Here is a 23,971-nt window from a genome sequence, read left to right as displayed (position 1 = left end):
GTAGCAAAGGGAACTGTATATACCTGGGGCTCTGGGGCAGAGCTGCATTTTCATCAGTTCACTCTCCTATGCTTGTGAGAACAAGGGTGACTGTTGACCGATTCAGGGACCTCTCCTCCCCCCTCCCTCCATGGTTGGACATTATAACCTCCAAGGACTGTTTGACCTGGGGTTCACATACACATGGTAACCATGCTTTAATTTCCTGTTGGATATTTATCACGAAGAGATTCAGAAGAGTAATATTTTAAAGGAGACTCCTAACCAAAAGCTCCTCGAACTACTTTGGAAAGAGGTTGTTCCTTTCTGCCTTTCCTCTAGTAGCTTGATCTTGAATATGGACTTTTCCGTTCTCCTTGTCCTGAGACCAGCATGGACTCAAACATTTGCTTTAAAAATTGATTGATTTCTTTTTCTTTTTTAAATGTCATTACATCAGTGATGGTGTTAGTTATTAACCCATTACTAAGAAAGAGTTCAGATAAAATAGGTGACTTCAGAATATTCGTGCTCCTATTGGATGATAACCTGCATAATCTGTTCTTATTCCTGGAAGAGAAATGAGCTGATCACAAGTGGAGAATGCACAATAGCAGTGAAATGAGTTGTGTCTTCTCTTCTCACTTGTCACTAAACAACACAGCTAGAGGAAATCTTTCCAGCTAGAGGAAATCTTTCCAGCTAGTTATTTAACAGACTGTTAAATAAATAATTGGTGTAAACGCATTCCTAAATCAAATTTTCACACCTATGCCAAACTGTGATGGTAAGAAACATTCATGGTAATCTTGCTCATGTTCTGATGAATATATATATATATATAACCTAAAGAATGTTTGAATGAGAAAATAAGTTTTTTAGCATCTCTCTTTTTTTTTTTTTTTGGCTGCAGTTGTAGCATGCAGTAGTTCCTGGGCCAAGGATTGAACCCATGCCACAGCAGCAACCCAAGCAGCTGAAGTAACAATGCTGGATCCTTAACCACTAGGCCACCAGGGAACTCCATGGAAAGAAGTTTCTTTTTTTTTTTTTGTCTTTTGTCTTTTGGTCTTTTGTTGTTGTTGCTGCTATTTCTTGGGCCGCTCCCGCGGCATATGGAGGTTCCCAGGCTAGGGGTCGAATCGGAGCTGTAGCCACCGGCCTATGCCAGAGCCACAGCAACGCAGGATCCGAGCCGCGTCTGCAACCTACACCACAGCTCACGGCAACGCCGGATCGTTAACCCACTGAGCAAGGGCAGGGACCGAACCCGCAACCTCATGGTTCCTAGTCGGATTCGTTAACCACTGTGCCACAACGGGAACTCCGGAAAGAAGTTTCTTAATAGTAGGTCATATTGGAGTTCCCGCTATGGTGCAGCGAGTTAAGGATCTGGCATTGTTCTGCAGTGGCACCGGTTTGATCCCCAGCCTACACAGTGAGTTAAGGATCCAGCATTGCCACAGCTATTGTGAAGGTTGTAGCTGTGGCTGAGACTCAATCCTTGGCCTGGGAACTTCCATATGCTGTGAACTCAGGGAAAAAAAAAAAATAGTAGATAATATGGCTTTGGTTTAGGATGCACATTATGGGTATACATATACATAATTTCTAATATAGGGTCATCTTTTAGGATACTAATAGCTGCCAGTAGCAAAACATTCAATTCATGGCTTAAATATTAAATTTACTGTCTCATAGAACAAGCATTCTAGCCTTTGGGCAAGTTCAGGCTTCTTAATTCTGGGGCTCAGTGTCATAATCACTGGCTCTTTAAACCTTTCTTCCCCGTCATCCTCAGTCTTTAGATGTTAGACCTCAGCCTTATCCCCGTTTATCACTTCCTCATAGCTGGTCTGGACACAGAAAAAGGAAGCCTCTCCACAGCTCTCTCTCTCTCTTTTTTTTTCTTTCTTTTTTTTTTTTTGTCTTTTTAGGGCTGCACCTGCGGCAAATGGAAGTTCCTAGGCTAGGGGTTGAATTGGAGCTGCAGCTGCAGGCCTACACCACAGCCACAGCAATATAAGATCCAAGCCGCATCTGAGACCATACTGGATCCAAGACCATCTGAGCCGCATACTGCAGCTCATGGCAAGACCAGATCCTTATGGAGCAAGGCCAGAGATCAAACCCTCTTCCTCATGGATACTAGTCGGATTTGTTGCCTCTGAGCTGCAACAGGAACTTCCCACAACTATCTCTTTTTTTTTAAGGGCAACTTTTCCTCTGTTGGCCAGAACTGGGTTGCAGGCATCTGTCTGGAACAGTTACTGGCTGCAGGGCAAGAAGCCACCGTTAATTGCCTGTGTTCATTTATGAGTCACTGCTGGGCTGTGAAGGTGGTCAGACTGCCCTGAAGGACCTGACTGACTTAAGAAGGAAGGGAAAAAACCCAGATTCTGTTAATAGAGTACAGTGAGTATAGGATGACAGCTAGAGTATTAGTGAAATAGTGTCTACTGGAGTTCCCATCATGGCTCAGTGGTTAATGAACCCAACCAGTATCCATGAGGACGCAGGGTCGATCCCTGGCCTCGCTCAGTGGGTTAAGGATCCGGCTGTGGTGTAGGTTGCAGACTCAGCTCAGATCCTGGGTTGCTGTGGCTGTGGTGTAGGCCAGCAGCTACAGCTCCGATTCAGCCCCTAGCCTGGGCACCTCCATATGCCATGGGTATGGCCCTCAAAAGACAAAAAGAGAAAGGAAATAGTGTCTACCAAATATTAATGGTATATATTAATAGAAATATAAAACTTTTTTTTAAAGCATAGATTCAATAACAAAAAATGCCTTGACTAGAACTACAAGTCTTCTGGAAACAACCATTATGATGAATGAATTAACAGTTAATTTTTGGGTCACCTGTGGATGTTACCATTGCAGGATCATTTGTAGCACATTGGCTTTTTGTCTGGATTTGTTTCCATTGCACCACAATGGGAACTCCCCACATTGGCATGTTATTGATGGATAAGTTATGTTTCTAAAAAAATGCCCCCTCAGATATATTTACATCAGTTTTATAGTTTTATGTAAGAGATTTTGCTACAAGTTTCTCTTGCTCTGACATAACCTCCCCCAGTTCTTATTCCCAACTAAGTCCCTATTTCACTTCCACCCAATCTCAAATCTTATTTCCTGCTAAGCTGGCTATGGCTTAGCTTTTGCAATGCAACATTTTAATAATTGAACAAAAATTATAAGTGATCATGAACAACCTGGGGCAATAAATGTTGTGTAATATTAAATATACCTCTAAGTGGTGCTAGGATACCAAAAGGATTGCCAAGATTATTTAGTTATATTGGAAGCTGAAAATAAGGAATCTAGATGCCCAGATCTTAGGATACAAAATGAGATGGCAACCAGTTGACAGAAATGAGTGCTTATTTTGAATTATCCATTGAAATTTCTGTTTTTATATGGCATTGCTACTGAAACTGGTAGAAATATGAAGTTATAAAGCCATACATGCTGCCTTGAAAGGGGTTCACAGATATTCTAAGCCTTATCAAGTGCATTTTAGTTAATTAATAATTAGAGCCTAGAGGAAGTTCCCGTTGTGCAGTGGAAACAAATCCAACTAGTATCCATGAGGAGGTGCGTTTGATCCCTGGCCTTGCTCAGTGGGTTAAGGATCCGGCGTTGCCATGAGCTATGGTGTAGGTCCCAGACATGGCTCAGATCCCATGTTGCCGTGGCTGTGGCATAGGCTGGAAGCTGCAGCTCCAATTTGACCCTTAGCCTGGGAACTTCCGTATGCCCTTAAAAGCAAAAAAAAAAGAAAAAAAAAATTAAAGCCTACAAAATTTTGAAACTTATGTTTAGGGGTGTGGCCCTAAAAAGCAATAAATAAATACATAAATAAATAAATAAAATTAGAGCCTAGAAAATTTTGCAACTTACATTTTTACCAATCCATTTACGAAATGTCATGCCAGTCATTTGTTTTAAGATATATATGTAATGCAAGATTTCACTGGATGTTATTAACATGGAAGAGACTAGATAAAATAGGTACACATTTATCTTCTGTTTGTGGAGTAGATCTGTTGGTAAAATATTTAGACATTAGATGTTTATGTCAATGTCTGACATGCAGGCTTGAGTGCTTTTTCTCCTCCTATGTTATTTCTGCTCAGGTTAGGACATTCCTTCTGAAATGTCTAACATAAGAAATACTATTATTTTGGTATGGCCAATTAGGCACCACCTGAAGCAGCAGTGCCAGGAGCACCATGAAAATGTCTTTCTAAAGGTTGACAGTACATATAGAGGGACTGGAAATGTTCTTTTTATGAAATTTGCCTAAGCCTAGCTTGAACCCCCAGCAACTTGAGGCCTACAGATCCCCTCATCCTTTTCTGAGAAAACGGTAAGATTCTACTTTTGTAGAATTCGTTAGGTGATACAGTGTGGTTCATGACAGCAAGGTCCTTCTTTTATACAAGTACATGTGTAAGTCACAGTCACATAAAATGTTTGCTGTGGAGAAGCTGGGTCTCTGTCTGCTGAGCCTTGGCTTCTCTACATTTGAGGTTTGGGGTCAGATAAGCATCTCTTTACCCTCCAACAACTAAGTGCCTACTTAGCAAACTCAGCATGATTTTTTTTTTTTTAATTAAAAAAATATTTTTTCCAGCACAGTTTTTTAAAGTCAATTCAGTGAGTTTTTTCCTCTCATTTTCTGAGAAAACTAGAACTTTTTATATTGATCTGAGATGTACATCATGTAGCTTACATAGCTTCTAAGACAGAATGAAGTCATCAGCAGTGGTCATTTGTCTACATACACTTTCCTTCTGTATATGACAGATCTCTCATATATAAATTATATCCATAAAGGTGTAGTTATATATTTAAATAAACTATAGAAACCAATACTCAAGCCAATAAAAATAGAGCATAGGGTATTAATATTTTCCTAAATGTATATTTATTTTAAATAATTAAGATGATCTTTGGTTTTATGATCTATTTCTATTACAAGGAAAAGGGGAAAAATAAGGATGGAGAGTGCTTCAAATTTTATAAATGTTAAATATACATTATTTTGGCTGATCTTATAAAGCAAGTAAGTCTGCCGTTTGTTGTGGAATATAAATACATTTGAATGTAAAAACGAGTTTCTGGCTTTGCCTTCCTATGGGTTACATCCTAAACTTGCTCAGCTTCTGTTCTTCAAGCAGGACATGCCCTTAAAGAGGGGAAGGGCTCCTTAGGGGCCCACAAAAGAATACACATCTTTAATTCTTCTAAAAATCTGGGTGGATTAATTCTAAGTGGCCTATAAAGTGAACATTCTTAACTTCCCCCTCAAGATTAGTGCCTGAGTAGTGTTTGCTGAGAGACCTGGGGTATCTTGGGGGTGTGCTTGCATTTTGGTAGATACTCTTAGTGCAAGTGAAAGCCTTAGAGGGGCCTCATCAGATAAGATGGTATTGTTAATCCAATTTTCAGTGGCTAGAAATAACAGTTTAGGAAAATCACACTTTAGATAAGCAGCTACTTGAGTTTTCTTTAAGATACTGAGAGGGAGAAAAGAAAGTCCCAGATCCTCAAAGATATCCTTAATCTTTATCAAGCAGACAGCTAAGAATACTCATTCAGACTGCTACAGTGCAGGGACCTGTGATAGCAAATGCTCAGTGGAATCATTCTAGCTACTTTGTTTTCTTCTGTGTAGGTAAATGGGCAGTGTAATGTACCAAAGCAACCATATTTGAATGTTGGCATTTTTAAGGTGTTTCCTGAAAAAGCAGAGCCCCTGTCCCTGAAATTGATTGTCCCTGGGGTTGGCTATAAGCATGTGTGAGAGAGGGTAATGAGATGCCTTAAGCTCTGAAGATCACCTGGCTGTGTTTTCAGTTTCAGTGTCTGAAAAACCCACATGGTTTTCAGCTAGTGACTTCGATCCTATCATGTCATGGTTCTCAGTCAAATAGTCCACATCTACAAATTAAGAGTTGGAGCTGATTTCTTAGGTCTTCTCCAACTGCACAATATTCTGAAATTATAGGAAAAAACACAACAGTATGTGAAAGAGTGCAGTATTGTTGGCTCCAACAAAGATACATTCAGAAAAGTGTATATAAATAATATTAGGTCTAGATCAGAGTTACTGAGTGTCATTTCCTCAGTTATATGGTGGACCTCAAAGGTGCAGGTATCCTAATGCAGTTGTAAATCATTTAAACCTGTGCTTCACATGGCTTTAGGGAAATCTATTTCAAAATCTACTGCTGATCACTTTTAGTGAAAAGATCACCATTGAGTGAAATGTAAGCATTTTAAGAAGAGAGAAGATTAATCCTTATTAACATGCACCTTCTGTAATTGTGGACATCATGTGTGGCATATCTTAGCTTTCTGAATCCTGCGTATTTAAGATGGTAATTTTAACTATGTGAAAATATGTTTTTGGAGTCTTTTTAGGTTGTTTTATATTTCAGGCATCAAATGTACATTTAAGGATAACCGCCTTAATATATCTTCATACTAAGTGGATTATATGATTAGTTATATTTCTGTATTATTATGAATCCTTGGAAATATGGGAGACTATTCTTTTTAAGATTTCTGAGTCTTTTTTTTTTTGTTTTGTTTTGTCTTTTTGCCATTTCTTGGGCCGCTCTTGCGGCATATGGAGGTTCCCAGGCTGGAGCTGTAGCTGCCTGCCTACACCAGAGCCACAGCAATGCGGGATCCAAGCTGCGTCTGCAACCTACACTGCAGCTCATGGGTACACCAGATCCCGAGCAAGGCCCGGGATCGAACCTGCAACCTCATATTTCCTAGTCGGATTCATTAACCACTGCGCCACAACGGGAACTCCTAAGATTTCTGAATCTTGATGCAGTTTGTTTTCTCTAAATTATTTCTGTTGGAAAATTCCTTGGTTACAATTTACAGAGGATTTAAATGGCAGACAATGAATGCCAAGGTTTGAAGACTCAACTTTCAAAATAAAAAAATGGATTTTTCAGTTGTGAAATAGTGAAACATAAGACTTGGAAAACTTACTATTTCAGATATAAAAATCTAGCTTGGAATGTCTGCCTTTGTGACTATGACATACATGGTCGTGAAAGTAATTGATAATTTTACTTTGCAGATTACTAGAGGCTTCTTTACAAGAACTATATTTACTTCATGAGAGGAAACATAGTGCGGTATTGTTTAAAATCTGCCTCTTCTATTAAATAGCTAGAAAATGTCTGTAAGTCATGTTTTAGCATACTGGAATTTGGAATAAGTGCCCCATTGTTTGTTTAAAGGCTTAAAGACTACTCAATAGGTTTATTCTTTATTATTAATGTACTTTATTTGCTGGTGACACAGTTGTTTGGTTTTATTGTGCCCTTGGAGAATTCTTTTTTTGTCGTTGTTGTTATCTACGTCACTGTTAGGCTTTTTACTTAAGGGGAGGGCTTTTAAGAGGGTAAGCAAAAGAGGCAATCATTATATCCTGGTAGATTTCTGTCATCTATAAATGTGAAAGTAAGTCTTTCAGACTATCTATGAGATAATGAAAATTAATTATAACGTTTAAATCATTTTTTGTGGTGAATTTTATCACTAGTAAAATCATTCTGTCATATTTTGGTTGCATACTTTTCTCAACCATTTCATGATGACTGGATCAGACTGCCCCTTGCTTATACCCTGACCAACAAATTGCACTCTTACCTTCTCCTTTCATAGATTAAATCCCAGGTAACTATCAATCTATCCCACCCACTTACTAATTTCACAAATTATCTGTCTGTCTGTCTGTCTATCTATTTTTTGACTGCCATGTGCTGTGGCTTTCCCAGGGACTTCGGTTCCCGGACCCGGGATTGAACCTGGGCCATGCAGCCAGCAGTCAATGTGCCAAGTCCTAACACTAGACCACCAAAGAACTCCCCACAAGCTTTAAGTGCCTTCCACATACGAGGCCCAGTGATAAGTGCTGGAGTATGGTGGTGGAAAGGCAAACCCAGTTCTGTGACTAAGGAACTTATCTTCTGATTGGGTGGATAGGCAGCAAAGATCTGAATAGTTTAGTTGCACAGACCATATGTGTTGTGAAAAACAAGTACAGCATGGTCCACTCTAAGAGGGGTCCTGTCCTAGCCTGGAGAAAGTCGGAAGTCTCTGTGAGCAGAGGACATTTGTACAGAGATCTGAAGGAGAGTAGAATTAACCCAGCAAGAAGATTTGGGATATGGATTGAGGGGGATGTGGTAGTTTAGGATTCCCCAAAGGGTGATCTCAGAAGAGGAAGCAGCATAGCCCATGTTATTCTAGTTTGCTGCTTATGAACTTCTTTGCACTTTAGTTTTTGTTACAAGCACTTACATTTCACTAAATACAAATAAGAATTAGGATATTATGCTTTGCCTCACTTCATGATTGTATATCCTTAGAATATTCAAATTTGTGTTTCTGCCACCACTGCTCCTTGACCAATGCTTTCCTCATAGCATTTGCTCAGTGGGTACTTGATGATAATATACCAATAGTTTTTGTAAGATTTGGAATGGAATCAAGACTGAACAAAAAAATATTATAAAAATAGCTTTGATCATGCTTCACTAATCCTATTATAATTTTATAATTGATCTAGAATGATTAAGTTATGGCCATTTTACCTTTTAATGTACCACTTAAAATTTGTCATAAGTAATTTTTAGATTAAAAGAGAGCAATGTTAAAAATGAAATTATCTCTTTCATGCCTTTAAAGATGTGTAGAAGCTATATCCTTGCTAGGTGATATTGAAATGATTAACTTGAGATGTTTCAATAAATGGGCTACTCTTTTTTTGATTCAGCATTGTTTTTAACTGTTGAAGAACATCATACAGATATATTTGATCTATTAGTTGAAGATACATTTCTTACCATATATTCTTATAAGGAAATAAAGTAGTAGACTTAGGTATTATACTGGCACTTTTTCCTTTGATAGTGTTTCAGCAACAACAACAAAAACGCTCTATGATGAAAAAACTTTGAAAGTTTTATAATTTTATTAGATACTGTTATCCTAATGAATAACATGAAAAATAACATCTTTTAATATTTTAAGCATATTTCAAAGTTCTCATGAGAAATTCTATATTATGAAGTGGGGCTGATGTTATAATTTCGGATTTAAAGAAGGGTTAAGCGGAGAAATCATGGTCACCAAGACCCTCAGCAATGTGAGTGGTGACCCACGTTTTTGTAGACCTCCTCAATCTTTTTTCTCTTGGTGTAATCTATAAACCCTGCCCCCAGGGTCCTGGGTATGTCTCTGAGATTCAGTTTCCTCTGCTACTAAACAGGAGCTTAAATAGTACTTACTTCAGAGGTGTGTTGGGAAGAGTAGACAGAATACGTAATCTTTGAAGTTTACTTGAGGATGTCCCCCATATTGTTATAATTTAAAATATTGTAGGGAAATGAGTAGGAATAGGTCTTCTTGCATTAAGTTTGCAAAGGACACGAGGAAACTTTTCATATGCTTCTGAATCTTGTTTTGTTTGTGTTTTTGTCAGCACAACCAAGTATTTGTGTTTGATTCTGTTTCTGTTCCAACTTTGTATTTTCTTCCTCAGGAGCATCTATCATTCTTAGGTGGAATCTCCACTTCCTTGTGTTCCCTGTCTATCAGCCTCTCCCATCACTCAGGATAATGGTTCTACAGCATTTTGCTGATAATGGAAAACAGCTTTAAGTCATTTCTTCACGTTTCTGTGCTAAGTCACTTTAGAGAGGTACGTTTTCCTCTGATTTGTCAAGATAACGTTACCTTTTGCCTGGGCCGCAGTAATTTTGTCATACTCTCCAAATATTTATTTTAGCATTTTTGGGGGGCCATGCCCACAGTATGTGGAAATTCCTGGGACAGGGATTGAACCATGCCACAGCAGTGACCTGAGACACAGCCGTGATAACAATGAATCCTTAACCCACTAGGCCACCAGGGAACTCCTCCATTTATCTTGATTGAGTTGAAGGGATATCTGGTAGACCAGATTATTACTGGCAGTTAGGGTATATGGACTTTTGAGGGCTCACCATCCACTTGGATGACGGTCATATTCCCCCTTCAACTCTGTAACTAGAGAGAAGGTTGATAAGCTTTAGATCCAGCCCAATTTTCAGTGAGCTGGGCTATCCTTAATCTTTATTGTCCCTGATTCTGTTATTCTGATCCAAAGGAAGACATCCCAGCATCACAGATACCTGTAAATTCCACCCTGTGCACTTACCAGATGTGTGTACTAGGTGTCCTGGGGTGTACTAGATTCAAAACAATCTAACCTTCTGAATGGCTTTTTTTTTTTTTTTTTTTGAGTCTTTTTAGGGCCACACCTGCAGCATGTGAAGGTTCCCAGGCTAGGGGTCAAATCAGAGCCGCAGCTGCCAGCTTATGCCACAGCCACAGCAACCCAGGATCTGAGCCACTTCTGTGACCTACACCACAGCTCATGGCAACACTGGATCCTCAACCCACTGAGCAAAGCCAGGGATTGAAGCCATGTCCCCATGGATGCCGGTCGGGTTCGCTAACTGCTGAGCCACGACGGGAACTCCTCTGGATGGCAGTTTTAACAGCTGCCGTCTCTCTTAATTATTCTTGTACTCATCAATTTTTTTTTTATATGTACATATGTCTATATACACATTTCTTTTTCATATTCTTTTCCATTATAGTTTATCACAGGATATTGAATAGTTCCCTGTGCTATATAATTGGACTTTGTTGTTTATCCATCCTGTATATAGTAGTTTGCATCTGCTAATCACAAACTCCCAATCCATCCCTCCCCTAGCTCCCTCCCCTTTGGCAACCACAGGTCTGTTCTCTGTGAGTCTATTTCTGCTTAGTAAACAAGTTCATTTATGTCATACTTTAGATTTCACCTATAAGTCATATCAAATGGTATTTGTCTTTCTCTTTCTGACTTACTGCACTTAGTACAATAAACTCCAGGTATATCCATGTTGCTGCAAATTACAGTATTTCATTGTTTTTAATGGCTGAGTAATATTCCATTGTATATGTGTACCAAATCTTTATCCATTCATTTTTCAGTGTTACATCATTTCTTGATGAACTCTCTGTCCCATGTGGATCTCACATATTTTGCTTTGTTTTCTGATTATTGCAATATATACAGTTATGTTCATAAAAGGCAGTGCCTACACCCAAAATGACCCTGGCCATTTTAAAAATTAAGTTATCAAATAGGGAAATATTTATTTTGGCTGAGATATATTCAGTGTTTTTGACTAAGAGGCACCTGGAGGGAAGATGCAGTTTTTTCCTTCTTCTTCTTCTTTTTTTTTTTTTTTTTTTCCCGCAGGCAGGTTGGCTTTTTTAATTTCTTGAGCTAAATCTTAGGTCAACTACTGATTTACTTTTAATTTCAGCTACATTGACTTTTTTGGGGGGGTCTTTTTGCCTTTTCTAGGGCCGCTCCTGTGGTATGTGGAGGTTCCCAGACTAGGGGTCTAATCAGAGCTGTAGCTGCCGACCTGCGCCAGAGCCACAGCAATGCGGGATCCAGGCCGCATCTGCAACCTACACCACAGCTCACGGCTATACCAGATCCTTAACACTCTGAGCAAGGCCCAGGATCGAACCTGCAACCTTGTGGTTCCTAGTCGGATTCGTTAACCACTGTGCCACGATGGGAACTCCCAGCTACATTGACTTTATCGTATGGAAATTCTCCCCAGATTGTGTGAGATCTGTTTTGCGCGTGAAAATTTTTGTTATATTCTTCACCAGTGTTCCCCAGGGTCTGCCTTAGAAACACTTTAAAGTTGTTCTTATGTTTGACTCTTCAAACTGGATATTTAATGTCTTTAATATTGAAATATTGATGTACAGTCAATGAAACATATTATTTTAATTTTTAAATTGTTTGAAAATGGTAATGTTTTTGTATCATTAATGTTTCTTTTCATGTTAAGACATTTTATTAACTATGTAATACACAGCTGTACATTTTTACAGTTATATAGTTGGACAGTTATATAATTGTCATCGCCTTTTTTTTTTTCTTTTTATGGCCACACCTGTGGCATATGGACGTTCCCAGGCTAGGGGATGAATTGGAGCTGCAGTTGAAGCCTACACAGTAACTTGGGATCTGAGCCACATCTCTGACTTGCACTGCAGCTTGCACCGATGCCAGATCCTTAACCCATTGAGTGAGGCCAGAGATTGAACCCACATCCTCGCGGACACTATGTTGAATTTTTAACTCAATGAGCCACCATTAGAATTCTAGTTAACGCCTTTTTTGAATGTCTCATATTTTCATGTCTCATATTAGAGCTAATATCCAAAGGGCTGTTCGGCTATTGTTTTTTTCTTTTTTTCTTTTTAGGGCCACACCTGCAGCACATGGAGGTTCCCAGGCTAGGGGTCAAATGGGAGCTGTTGCTGCTGGCCTATGCCAGAGCCATAGCAACACCAGAGGCGAGCCGCATCTGTGACCTATACCACAGCTCATGGTAACGTCGGATCCTTAACCCACTGAGTGAAGCCAGGGATCAAACCCACAACCTCATGATTCCTAGTTGGATTCATTTCCACTGCATCACAACGGGAGCTCCTCAGCTATTAATTTTTATTTTAATATAAAAGGGACTTCATGTCTGGAATTTGGCTGTGTCACAACTTCTTCAGTCTTATAAATATCCAGAGGACTACTACTGCAAGTGATGACGTATGCATATGGAAGGACAAACACCATATGGATTAACCTGACCTTTCAGGGTCTTGACCAAGAATGACTTGTGATAGTTTCAATTTAGTATGTAGCAAAAGATCTTTCTAGCACAGAACTTTATTATTCACTGAATTACTTGCATAGTAATTTTGCTATCTTTTGCTTAAAGCCAATATTTTTCATTTTTTAAATCAAGTGACAAGACCTATGTGTTATAGACTTTCCACAAATGTTTGTTAAGAGCATAGTAAGTCCAAAGAATGTGCTAGGCCTTTAGTATAAAACAGAGAACACATCAACCTTCGTTCTGTCTTTGTGACCTTATAGCCCTTGTTCCAGCCTTGACACTGCTTTACCTGCTTTCACAGTTTTTACCAAAAACTATACTCATCTGTTATTCACTATTTTATTCACCAAATACTCCCTAAATATTTTTCCTTGTATTGAGCAGCTCTTCTCTGAATTGAGCAGACTTTATGAGAAGCAGTAGGAAATGTCCATTGGGAGCAGAATATAATTTATATACATTTAGAATCTATTAAGGTGAATTATCGACTGTTAAAGAACATGCCTTTTTAATGTATTGGCCAAAATCCTATTAAGAAATACTAGTGATGCAGTTCCTATGCTTTTAGAACCAGTGGTCTGGAACAAGTGTCCTGAACTGGATCTCCTGGAATGCAGCTATCCCTCAGACTCACTTTGGGAGTTGGGGGTGAAGGGATGGGATGAGAGTTGTGGTCAAACTCTTTTTTTTGTTCAACCTATCCTTGGTGAGCTGCTAATACTGATGGATGAAAAGTAATTAGAAAAACCCAGTCTTGACTCGGGGCAGTTGTACTAAATGGTAAATATTTGGTGTGATTTGTAAATCCCATGGTGCATCGATGATGATGTAAAGCTAATTTAGTGTTACCTATACACTTTCTTTCAGTGTAAGGTTTTTTTTAAACAAAAGACTAACAGTCCACATGAATTTTGGCATTCATAGCAATCCTAAAATGCACATGTACTTAAATGCTTATTCTGTGCAGAACAATTATTATCAAAGATGGAAGCATTTGAAATTCTGTATTCAGTAGCATTAATGCGGACTGTTGAAAAGGAAACATAGGTAGACTGTGTGGCCTTGAGTAATCTCCCGTCTAGTTAAGGACATAAAACTTGAATATGTCCTTCAATTAGAGAACAGTGAAGGCCTATATGCTTAAGTTGCAGAATATGTGAGTCTGACAGATGTACCCCAAAGTTTCAGATGAGATCGTCATGAGCTCTGGGTCTAGGACTGTGTGCTGGTCCCACTCTGGCCACCAGCCCTTTGAAGCCTTGAGTCAACAGAGTATCCAGTTAGAGTGCATCAGAGCGATACCACCAGTCACATCTGCTAATGTATGTGCTAGAAAAAACAAATCCTTAATCAGGTTTTGGGATTTGAAGACCTAGCTTTGTTTGTATTTCTTTCGAGTCATAGACTCATTGCTCTGGTTTCCCAGAAGTCTGTACCTGTGGCACATTGTTTTACATATGTGTGTGTGTGTAAGTACAAATAAATTTCATTATATTATAATATTTATGATAAATGTGGTAAAGGACAGCAGCTCTGACTCTCCTGTTAATGTGGACCAGGTATAACCAAAATGGGAAAAACTATTTTTTAAATTTTCTAAAACTTTATTCATTTATTTATTTATTTATTTTGGGGGCTGCACCCACGCCATGTGAAAATTCTCAGGCTAGGGGTCAAATCAGAACTGCAGCTGCCAGCCCACACCATAACCACTGCAATGCCAGATCTGAGCTGTGTCTGAGACCTACACCACAGCTCACAGCAATGTCACATCCTTATCCCACTGAGCAGGGCCAGGGATCAAACCCATATCCTCATGGATACTAGTCAGGTTCCTTACTGCTGAGCTACAATGGGAACTCCCTGAATTTTTTTTTTTTTTTTATGGCTGCACCCAAGGCGTATGAAAGTTTCCAGGCCAAAGATTGAATCCAAGCTGCAGCTGCGACCTATGCCAAAACTGCAGCAGTGCTGGATCCTTTAACTCATTGGTCCAGGCTGAGGATCCAGCCTATGCTTCTGCAGTGACTGAGCTGTTGCAGTTGGATTCTTAACCCACTGTGCCACAGCAGGAACTCCCTATTATTTTTAATCTAAGTTATCTTATATTATGTGTGGTTTTTCTTAAGAGGTTTATTTCTGTAATCCTAACTTATTTTTTTTATTGATGTTACTCATTCTTAAATAGTTTTATTCCTTTAAAATGTGCCATTCCTTTTATTGAGAGCCAAGAAAATAGAGAAATATCAGAAAAACTTTTTGAAAACTAGTTTCTGGAGTTATATAACAGGCAGTTATACAGTGAAAAGCCTGAAATTGATGCATTCTTGGTGACACTTTTGTCTTTCTGTGGATAACACATGATCAGGATTCCAATGTTGATTTATAGTAATACTGAAGCTTTATAGCCTAGCCTATAACTTAAAAAAAAAACAAACAAACAACAACAACAACAACAAAAACCAACTTTTATTTAAGCTGGTGGCTAAAGGACTTAAGCAGTTCTTTAATACAGTTTTCTGGAGTCTGTCTTAACTCATTTTCATTTGAATTAAGTAGTTAAGTGCACTTAGTATTAATCCAGAAACAAAAATCTCAATCTACACATACTGAGAAAAAAATAATTGAAAGCAGAGTTCCCATCATGGCACAGCAGAAATGAATCCGACTAGGAACCATGAGGTTGCAAGTTCGATCCCTGGCCTCTCTCAGTGGGTTAAGGATCCGACGTTGTCATGAGCTGTGGTGTAGGTTGCAGACGTGGCTCACATCCCGCGTTGCTATGGCTGTGGCATTGGTCAGCAGCTACAGCTCCCATTCGACCCCTCGCCTGGGAACCTCCACATGTGGCTAGTGCAGCCTAAAAAGAAAAAGGAAAAAAAAAAAAAAATGAAAGCGTTAAGAGAGTTGACAGGAGATCCCGTTGTGGCTCAGCAGGTTAAGAACCTCGCCAGTATCCATGAGGATGCAGGTTCAATCCCTGGCCTTGCTCAGTGTTGCTGCAAGCTGTGAGGTAGGTCTCAGATGCAGCTTGGATCTGGTTTTGCTGTGGCCATGGTGTGGGCCTGCAGCTGCAGCTCTAATTCAACCCCTAGCCCAAGAATTTCCATATGCCACAGGTACAGCTCTAAAAATTAAAAAAGAAAATAAAAAAGGCACTTGTATAGTAGCTCTCTTATCCACAGGCCATTGAAAGAGTCACACTCTTTATTCACTTTTTAAAAAATCATTATACCTGCACCATTTCTTATCCTGAGCCAGGCTTGTCAACCATCGATTCAGGATGACACAGTAACTTTTTGGTTAGACTCTTTGGGTCCTTGTGATTGCTTGTTGTTGTCCTGATCTCTAGTCTTTGCCAGAAAGATTTTTTTCTTTTTTCTTTTTTTTCTTTTTAGGGCTGCACTCACAACATATGGAAGTTCCCAGCTTAGGGGTAACATTGGAGCTGCAGCTGCGTGCCTACACCACAGCCACAGCGACACCAGATCCAAGCTGCATCTGAGACCTATGTTGCAGCTTAGGGCAACACCGGATCCTTGACCCACTGAGAGAAGCCAGGGATTGAACCCGCATCTTTGTGGATACTAGTCAGATTCTTAACCCACTGAGCCACAACAGGAACTCCAGGAACTCCTGGAAAAGATTTTTAAAACTAATCCGTCATAGGCATGTTCAGCTCTAAATTGTCTCAATTCATTCCAGTTTCTTTTATTTCTTTCTTTTTTTAGTGCTCATATTTGCAAGGAATTTCTTATGCACTTCCCATCAGAAGCTGATTTAAACCCCTGTGTTGGCATCTGCTTAAGAGAAGTTACAGCTGCTACCACAGACTGAGCAGTTAATAGGAAGGAATCCCAAGGATCATGGCCTTTTCCGTCCCGCTTGGGTTTTCTTTGTACCGTACTCTCTGAAAGGAAAAGCTGCTTGTGAAGGTCATTCTGTTTACCTATAGGATTTCCCCTCCACATTGACGTTTAGTATTTTGAGTCGCTCAGCATTCATTGTCTTCTATTGTCTCTCTCTCTTTACTGTTTCCTTTGTACAGTTTCTTTAAAGGAACTTTCCAACACTTTTATAAAGCTTAGCTCTTGTTGTCATATAACCATAGAAAGATATAATATACAAATAGATGGCATTTAAATTGGGTTTAACTTTGGAATACTGTGTGAATATGGACTGATGAAAAAGTCATCAGGTTACCGGTAGGAACTGGCTCTGTATTTGAAGGATTTCTTAATCTTCCTGGTGTTTTTATGTATCAGCTGCAGAGGGATTGAACATTCTTTTGAAGCTCTCATTCCAGATTTCTTTTTCTAAAAAAGTAAGTTTGGAGTGATAAACCTTGTGGACCCAACCTTTTAATACCAGTTGATTTATAAGTGAAGAGGATAAAAGCCATTTAAATATGTCAGGGATAACTTTGTCAAGAAGATTATGGAGAAGAATTAGTTTCACAGAGACAGCATCCTGGAGGGGAAAGTTCTTAGAAGTAGAAGATCCTAATGTATTGTGCTCAGGTTTTCATTCAAGATTGAAGACAAAACCATTTCTTTAAATTCACTTCAGGCTGGTGACTTTATAACACTAGGGAATTTGTCTGAAACAGTCTAAACTTTCGATCTAATGAAGTTCCTTTGGGTGAGATAAATTGATAGGAATTGGGAGGAGAGGAAAAAGAGAATCCTATTAAGGCCAAATAGAAAAAACAAAAATGAAAACAAAGACTTGTTAAAGTGCAGTAAAATGCATAGAAAGAAGTGAAGGGGAGAGGTAAAAGAAGGCATGACATAGGGAAGGAAGTCATTCATTTTTGTTTAGCAGACTCTTCCAATTTGGCTGTGATTCTAGTCCCTTTGGTATCCTTTTAACGGATAGCAGGATTACAAAATCAGAGGATTCTTTTTTTTTTTTTAATTTTATTGGAGTATAGTTGACTTACAATGTTGTACTCATTTCAGGATTACAAAATCCTAAAACCATTAAGACACTCTGACTGTTGTATAGTTATATTTAAGATAAGTGTACAGTTAACATTTAAGATAAGTGCACAGTTAATTTAATTTTTATTTATTTATTTTTGGCCTGGCCCCTGAAATGGGGAGGTTCTGGGCCAGCTGATCCCTAACCCACTGAGCCACCAGAGAATTCTCATAGTTACATTTTAGATAATTATGAATTTATTAATGCTTAAATATATAATCATGCACCTCCTAAGGACAATGTATTCTAGTTGCTAGGAATGTAACAGTAAGTGGTACAGACATCTGCCAGCTTTCAAGGAATTCACCTCGAAAGGAGAAAGGGACAATTAAATAAAGCAAATGTATGTTACATGAGATCATTTCAGTGTTATAAATACTAAGGAGAAACTGAAAATGATGTGATGAAGAGCTCTGAGTGAATAGTGTGAAAAAACTATCCTGTTCCTGACAACTACACAATTGCTGCCTTTTAGTTCATCCAAAAAAGACATACAAGATCTTTGTGAAGGTAATTGAAACATTTCTGAAATAGTTGCTGTAGGATTTTAAGGGCTGTGCAGACTTAAATGGGATAGTGTCTCTTCTGATGATGAGGGAGGGAACCAAGACTGAGAAAATTTTAACAGCTGACCTTTCTGAGGAATATGGCAGTGGCGACTTTTTCCACCATGCATCTATTTTCATTCCCCAACTTTTGGTTTGGATTCGGTATGTTGTCAGAAAGCTAATGTTGGCATTTCTTAGCTAACAGAAGTACACTGATGGGCATACTGTTCCCAATAGAGTTGTTCATATGGTCATAAAAATAAAAAGAAATCATAAAATATAAATGAAGAGAATACCATGTGTATGGGTAGGAGAATTTAATTTTCTAATTATATAAAGTATCCTCAGATAATTTTATAAATTAAAAATAACTTCAATGCAATTCTTGTAGAATTTCATGGAACTTGATTAGCTAATCTGAAAGTGACTTAGAAAAGTGAAGGTCCATGAGTAGTGAAGGCATTAAAGCTTATTATAAAGACATAATAACTATATGGTGTTTTTTTGTACAAGAATAGGCATGTAGGACAATGAAAAAGAACCAAAATCCCCCAGAAATTGATTTATATACATACAGCAGTTTGGTTTGCAAGACAAAGAATGGAGAAGTTTTTAGAATATTGGATGTCCATGTGGGAAAATCAATGAAATTAAATATGACTCATACCATAAACAAAAACATTTTTTAGAAACATTCAGGGGTGAAAAAAGAATATCATTTTGGCATTATAAGGTATAGTTGCTTAAATAAGACACAAAAGACTCAAAATCTGACTATTAAAATTAAACTTTTGTGGAGTTCCCTCTGTGGTGCTGTGGGATTAGCCACACATCTGCAGCGCCAAAGACACTGGTTTGATCCCGTGCCCAGCACAATGGGTTAAAGGATCCAGCATTGAAGCAACTGTGGCTCAGATCTGATCCTGGGTCGGGGAACTCCATAAGCTATGGGGTGGCCAAAAATAAATATAATAAATAAATAAATTAAACTTTTGTGTGTGCATGTGTGACAAAACCATACCAAAGTTAAGAAAAAAAAAAAAATCAGACACAGCTTTCCTCTCAGTTGTGTTCACTTAAAAATTCACTCTAGTAAAAACAAACACAAATAGGCATATTTGGTAAAAAGTATTTACTTCCGAAATGTATTCCTGAAGGAGGTATGGGTTATCAGTATGCATTTTAACATAAAAGTTTTGTTTCACTTATAGATATGTCCAAGTAGCACACAAATATATTGTTGCTTGAAGATGGCAAAACTCTGTTGGGCCACAAGGCTGGAACACTGAACCTTCATTAAGGAAGAGGAAGATTGCCATCTGAGCAAATTAATCTATATTGAAGACAGTGGTAAAACCAACAATAACCAATAGGTATTGAGCCATGTAGGCCATGTTTTATTCTATAATCATCTCAACCATATTAAATTGGCCATGTTTTAATAGATGCAGACTATTGCCTTTGGAATGGATTAGCAATGAGACCCTGCTGTGTAGCACTGGCAGTTGTATCTGGTCACTTATGATGGAACATGATAATGTGAGAAAAAAGAATGTATACATGTATATGTGTAACTGGGTCACCATGCTGTATAGTAGAAAATTGACAGAACACTGTAAACCAGCTATAATGGAAAAAATAAGAATCATTATATTAAAAAAATTGGCCATGTAATGTCATAAGCAAAAGTTATGGGATTTTTGAGGCTCATTGGCTGGTGAAATGGTGATTTCATTAATAAAGATTGACCAGCAAGGACCTGCTCTATAGCACAGGGAACTCTACCCAGTATTCTGCGACAATCTATACGGGAAAAGAATCTGAAAGAGAATGGATGTATGTACATGCATAACTGAATCACATAGTTGTACAGCAGAAATTATCACAACATTGTGAATCAATAACACCTCAATAAAATTTTTAAAAAATGAAAAAAAGCAAATTAGAAAAGTAAAATAAAAGAGGAACTAGACCTTCTAAATGAGTTTGCCATAGGATATATATGATTTAAAGGCTAATGAGAAACTTGGGGATCTGATTTTGTGACTTCAAAGAGAGGTCTGTGCTATAGCTATACATTTAAAGAGGATATACTTACAGAAGATGCTTATTTCTATCCAAGAAGTACATTAGGTCACCAAGGATTTAAGAGTATAGAAAGGAGACTGAAGATAAATCCATGGAGAGGAATGAATCTAGTTATAAAGAGGAGGCAGTTTTAGAGAATCTAAATATTAAGGAGGATAGGAAGTAGAAAGTGGTACCAGATAACACACTAGAAATGGTATTAAACACCATTTAGAATTTAACACCATTTAACACCAATCGAATTGGTGTTAAAACACCAATCAGTATCTGTCAGATATTCCCATTGCTGGTTGGTAGCTCATTGATAGAGAGATTCTAAAATCAGTCTCTGAAAATAAATGGAAAAAATAATATGCTTCTAAAAGAATCTGAAAAAGAATAGATGTAGTGTGTAGATATATATATATATAAGTCACTTTGTCGTACAGTGGAAATTATCACAACAAAATAAATCAATTATACTTCCATAAAATTAAAAAAAATACGCTTCTAATTTTGTTACATACACGTTTTTCCCTTTGGTGTTTTTGTTCATTTTAAAACATGATTAAGTTGATCTTCTGACAGATGTACTGACTCAACATTTACATTTTCAATGCTGGTGACAGATAACCCTTGAATAGCAATGTTTGCACAGAAATAATTTTCAGAACAATTTGTTTTTGCAGTACTAAAATTTTATTTGACTTTAAAATGACTTATGAAAGAGTTGGTTTCCAGCTCAACAATTAGTGTTACATTAAGATAAAAATATTTCTTGTAAAGTTCCCGAATGCTTCTCTTTCTTTTTAGTAACAAATGTGTGTCTGGTTGTTGCTTGACATTCCTAGTATTTAATATGCTGTCTTTATTGTCACAAAATATTTATTCATGTAATTTCTTCACGTGACATGACTTTGTCAGTGAGTCAAATGGTTTGATATTTTTTTGCTTGAATTTAACTTTCACATTCTTCTTTGACACTTACATAGATACCTAGCACTCCCATCCATTCTTTGTATTTAGGGGTTTATGGTTTTAATTTCAGGATCTCTGTATGATGTAGAAAAAATATTAAAACTAGCTAAAATCACATGCCTGTGAAGAGCAAGAGAGACAAATCACTTGACATATGAACCTTTGAGGTTGTATTGAACATTTTTTCAGTTCTCTAAGTACATGAGTTTCTGCTTTTCTGGAGGTTATTGTGGCTTGTGGGAGAATTGATAGTTATATTTTCTTGAATTGATAAATAGATACACTTGGCCTTGGCTGTGATGTCAACACAGTATCTTTTTGCCACTTTCTAACACCTGGACCATCACCAACCACCACCATCTCTTGAAGCAAAAAGAAACTTTAAAGATAGTGAATAAATTTGTTTAAATTATACTTTAATCTCCTCTTTAGGACTTTTATTGTATTGGACTTCTTGTACTCTATTGTTACATTGTACTTTTTATGGAGAAGGAGTAAATGAAAAATAAAGAAATCATAGTTACTGAATTGTCTTCCACTTCCCACGTACACTCTCCAATGACAGGTACAGAATGGCTGTGTTTCCAGAGCATTACATGAGCCTGAATCCAATGCTGACTTAAAATGTGCTAACTGTACACTCTTTTCCTATAGATTTTCTATACCATACTCGCTAAAGAAAGAACCTGCTTATTATACATTTGTCAAAAAAAAAGTTTTAGTGGTGATTATTGAGTAAAAAATGCAATTATGTATGTAATACTTTAATATACAGTACTGTTACATTTTTAGATGTTAATCTCTTATGAAACAGAAAGTTTAGTGAAAGATTTTAATTATATTTTAATAATTCTTTAGAAACCAAAAAATAGCAACATATGCAGTCCCTGTGTTACTGCTTTTCAACCTGTCTGAAGGGGCTTTTGGGTTGTTAAAAAATAAATACATGTGTGTATACACATAACTGCATCATTTTGTCATGGAGCAGAAATTATCACAGCATTGTAAACCAGCTATACTCCAGTGAAACTTTAAAAAAATGAAAAAATAGATGAAAATTTCTAATGAATCACTATCAATTTGGTCGCAAAAGAACTAGAAGCAAATTAGATATATTTCATGCTCTCTAACCCCCACATGGCTCAGGAGAACTATGGCCCATTTCAAAATATGTGAACTCCTACTACTTCCCACCCCAAGGGCATTGTTTCAGCCACCCCAGAAGGAGGCAGCTTTGTTATCAACTGATGCCAGCATTTTTACTGGGGCCGGGGGCACACTTGACCTTTGTTACCATTTTTAAACTCTGTGCTCATCATGTGTTGATGCAGCTAGAAGTTTTCTCCTTGATACTCCCTCTCAGTATTGCCTTAGGATCATGCATATGAGTGCCTAATAATTTGTAGTCCGCTATTTGTGCTCAATTATTGATAACTGCTCTTTTCTTTTGCACTTGTAAACTATTATAGTAAGTAAATTCTTCTTGTTGAAACACAGGAGTGCAATTAAATTATCTGTAATACTCTTTTATGTATTCATTTCTCTCTGTCTCTCTTTCTCTCTATATATATATATATCCTCTTTCAGATCCTTTTCCATTATAGGGTATTTTAAAATATTGAATTTAGTTCCCTGTGCTATACAGTAGTTCCTTGTTTATCTGCTTTGTACATAGCAGTGTGCATATGTTAACCCCAAACTCCTAATTATCCCTTCTACCCTCAGACTCCACTATCCCCTTTGGTAACCATAAGTTTGTTTTCTATGTCTGTGAGTCTATTTCTGTTTTTGTATATATTTCTTGATTAAAAAATGTTTTAAATTTCTCCAGAAAAGATCATATTTTTCAGTGAATGTCAAAAAAAAAATCTTAGATTGTTCGAAATTACACCTTTCAGATATATTTTTCCAGAAAATATTTTAAACACTTGTATATGGTTACATTGAAAGTCTGAAAAATTTTTGATATTTACAAAAAATATCTTTATGTAAAAAACTTGCTGTACTACAATATATATGTATTGTGTGTGTATATATAGATATCTTTTTCAATTTATTCCAAAACTCAAATTAGTCTTTCAGAAAGATTTATTTTTCAATCTCATTGCTGGATTGGTTACTCTTTATACTGATGTTATTTTACCAAAATGGTACTGTGTTTGTTTTCCTTTATAATGGGCAAGTTATTTTTAAGGAGAGCGTTCTTAATCTTGATTTCATAGACAAAAGAGTCTGTGGATAGTTTTTAGGGGCTGGATGAATACTCTGCAATTGTGTGGAATTGTATGAAAATTATGAGACTGTATTTAGATATATCATTTTCTGGCTTGAACCTTCATACCTTTCATCAGATTCTCAAAACTTTTGCGAGCCATTGGTTTAAAAGAATTAAAAATGTAGCTCTTGTTATACTTGGCTCCTAAGTTTAACATACTTGAGCAACTCTGAAGCCTACTTTTATAATGGGAGCAATTATAAAGGAACAGAGGATTATAGGCATTGTTTAGTAAATCTCATCAAGGTTTGTTTTTGTCTCTACAACTTCCTACATTATTATATTCTTCTATCCAGACCATCCCTCAACACACTCTTTACTGTAATGTTACTACTGTATTATCCTACCATACCACAAT

General features: G+C 37.5%; 1 protein-coding gene across 6 annotated transcripts in view; it reads left to right on the top strand.

Moving 5' to 3' along the window:
* PDGFC (platelet derived growth factor C) overlaps positions 1 to 23,971 on the top strand; it is a 230,619-nt gene that overhangs the window by 88,761 nt on the left and 117,887 nt on the right. Inside the window, exon 2 of one of the 6 annotated variants that reach the window (XM_021101286.2) lies at positions 9,564 to 9,722. The exons of the other annotated variants lie outside the window; for them this stretch is intronic. Coding sequence (XP_020956945.1) covers positions 9,666 to 9,722 — 57 coding nt within the window. The 5' untranslated portion in view covers positions 9,564 to 9,665. The remainder of the gene's footprint in view (positions 1 to 9,563; positions 9,723 to 23,971) is intronic. 6 annotated transcript variants of the gene reach the window in all.

The sequence above is a fragment of the Sus scrofa genome, chromosome 8, assembly GCF_054392235.1.
Source record: "Sus scrofa isolate SSC_HxYL_T2T_F1_AM1 chromosome 8, Sscrofa_HxYL_maternal_Yorkshire_Landrace_v2.0, whole genome shotgun sequence".
Classification (NCBI taxonomy): Eukaryota; Metazoa; Chordata; class Mammalia; order Artiodactyla; family Suidae; genus Sus; species Sus scrofa.
This window is presented reverse-complemented; position numbering and strand designations above follow the sequence as displayed.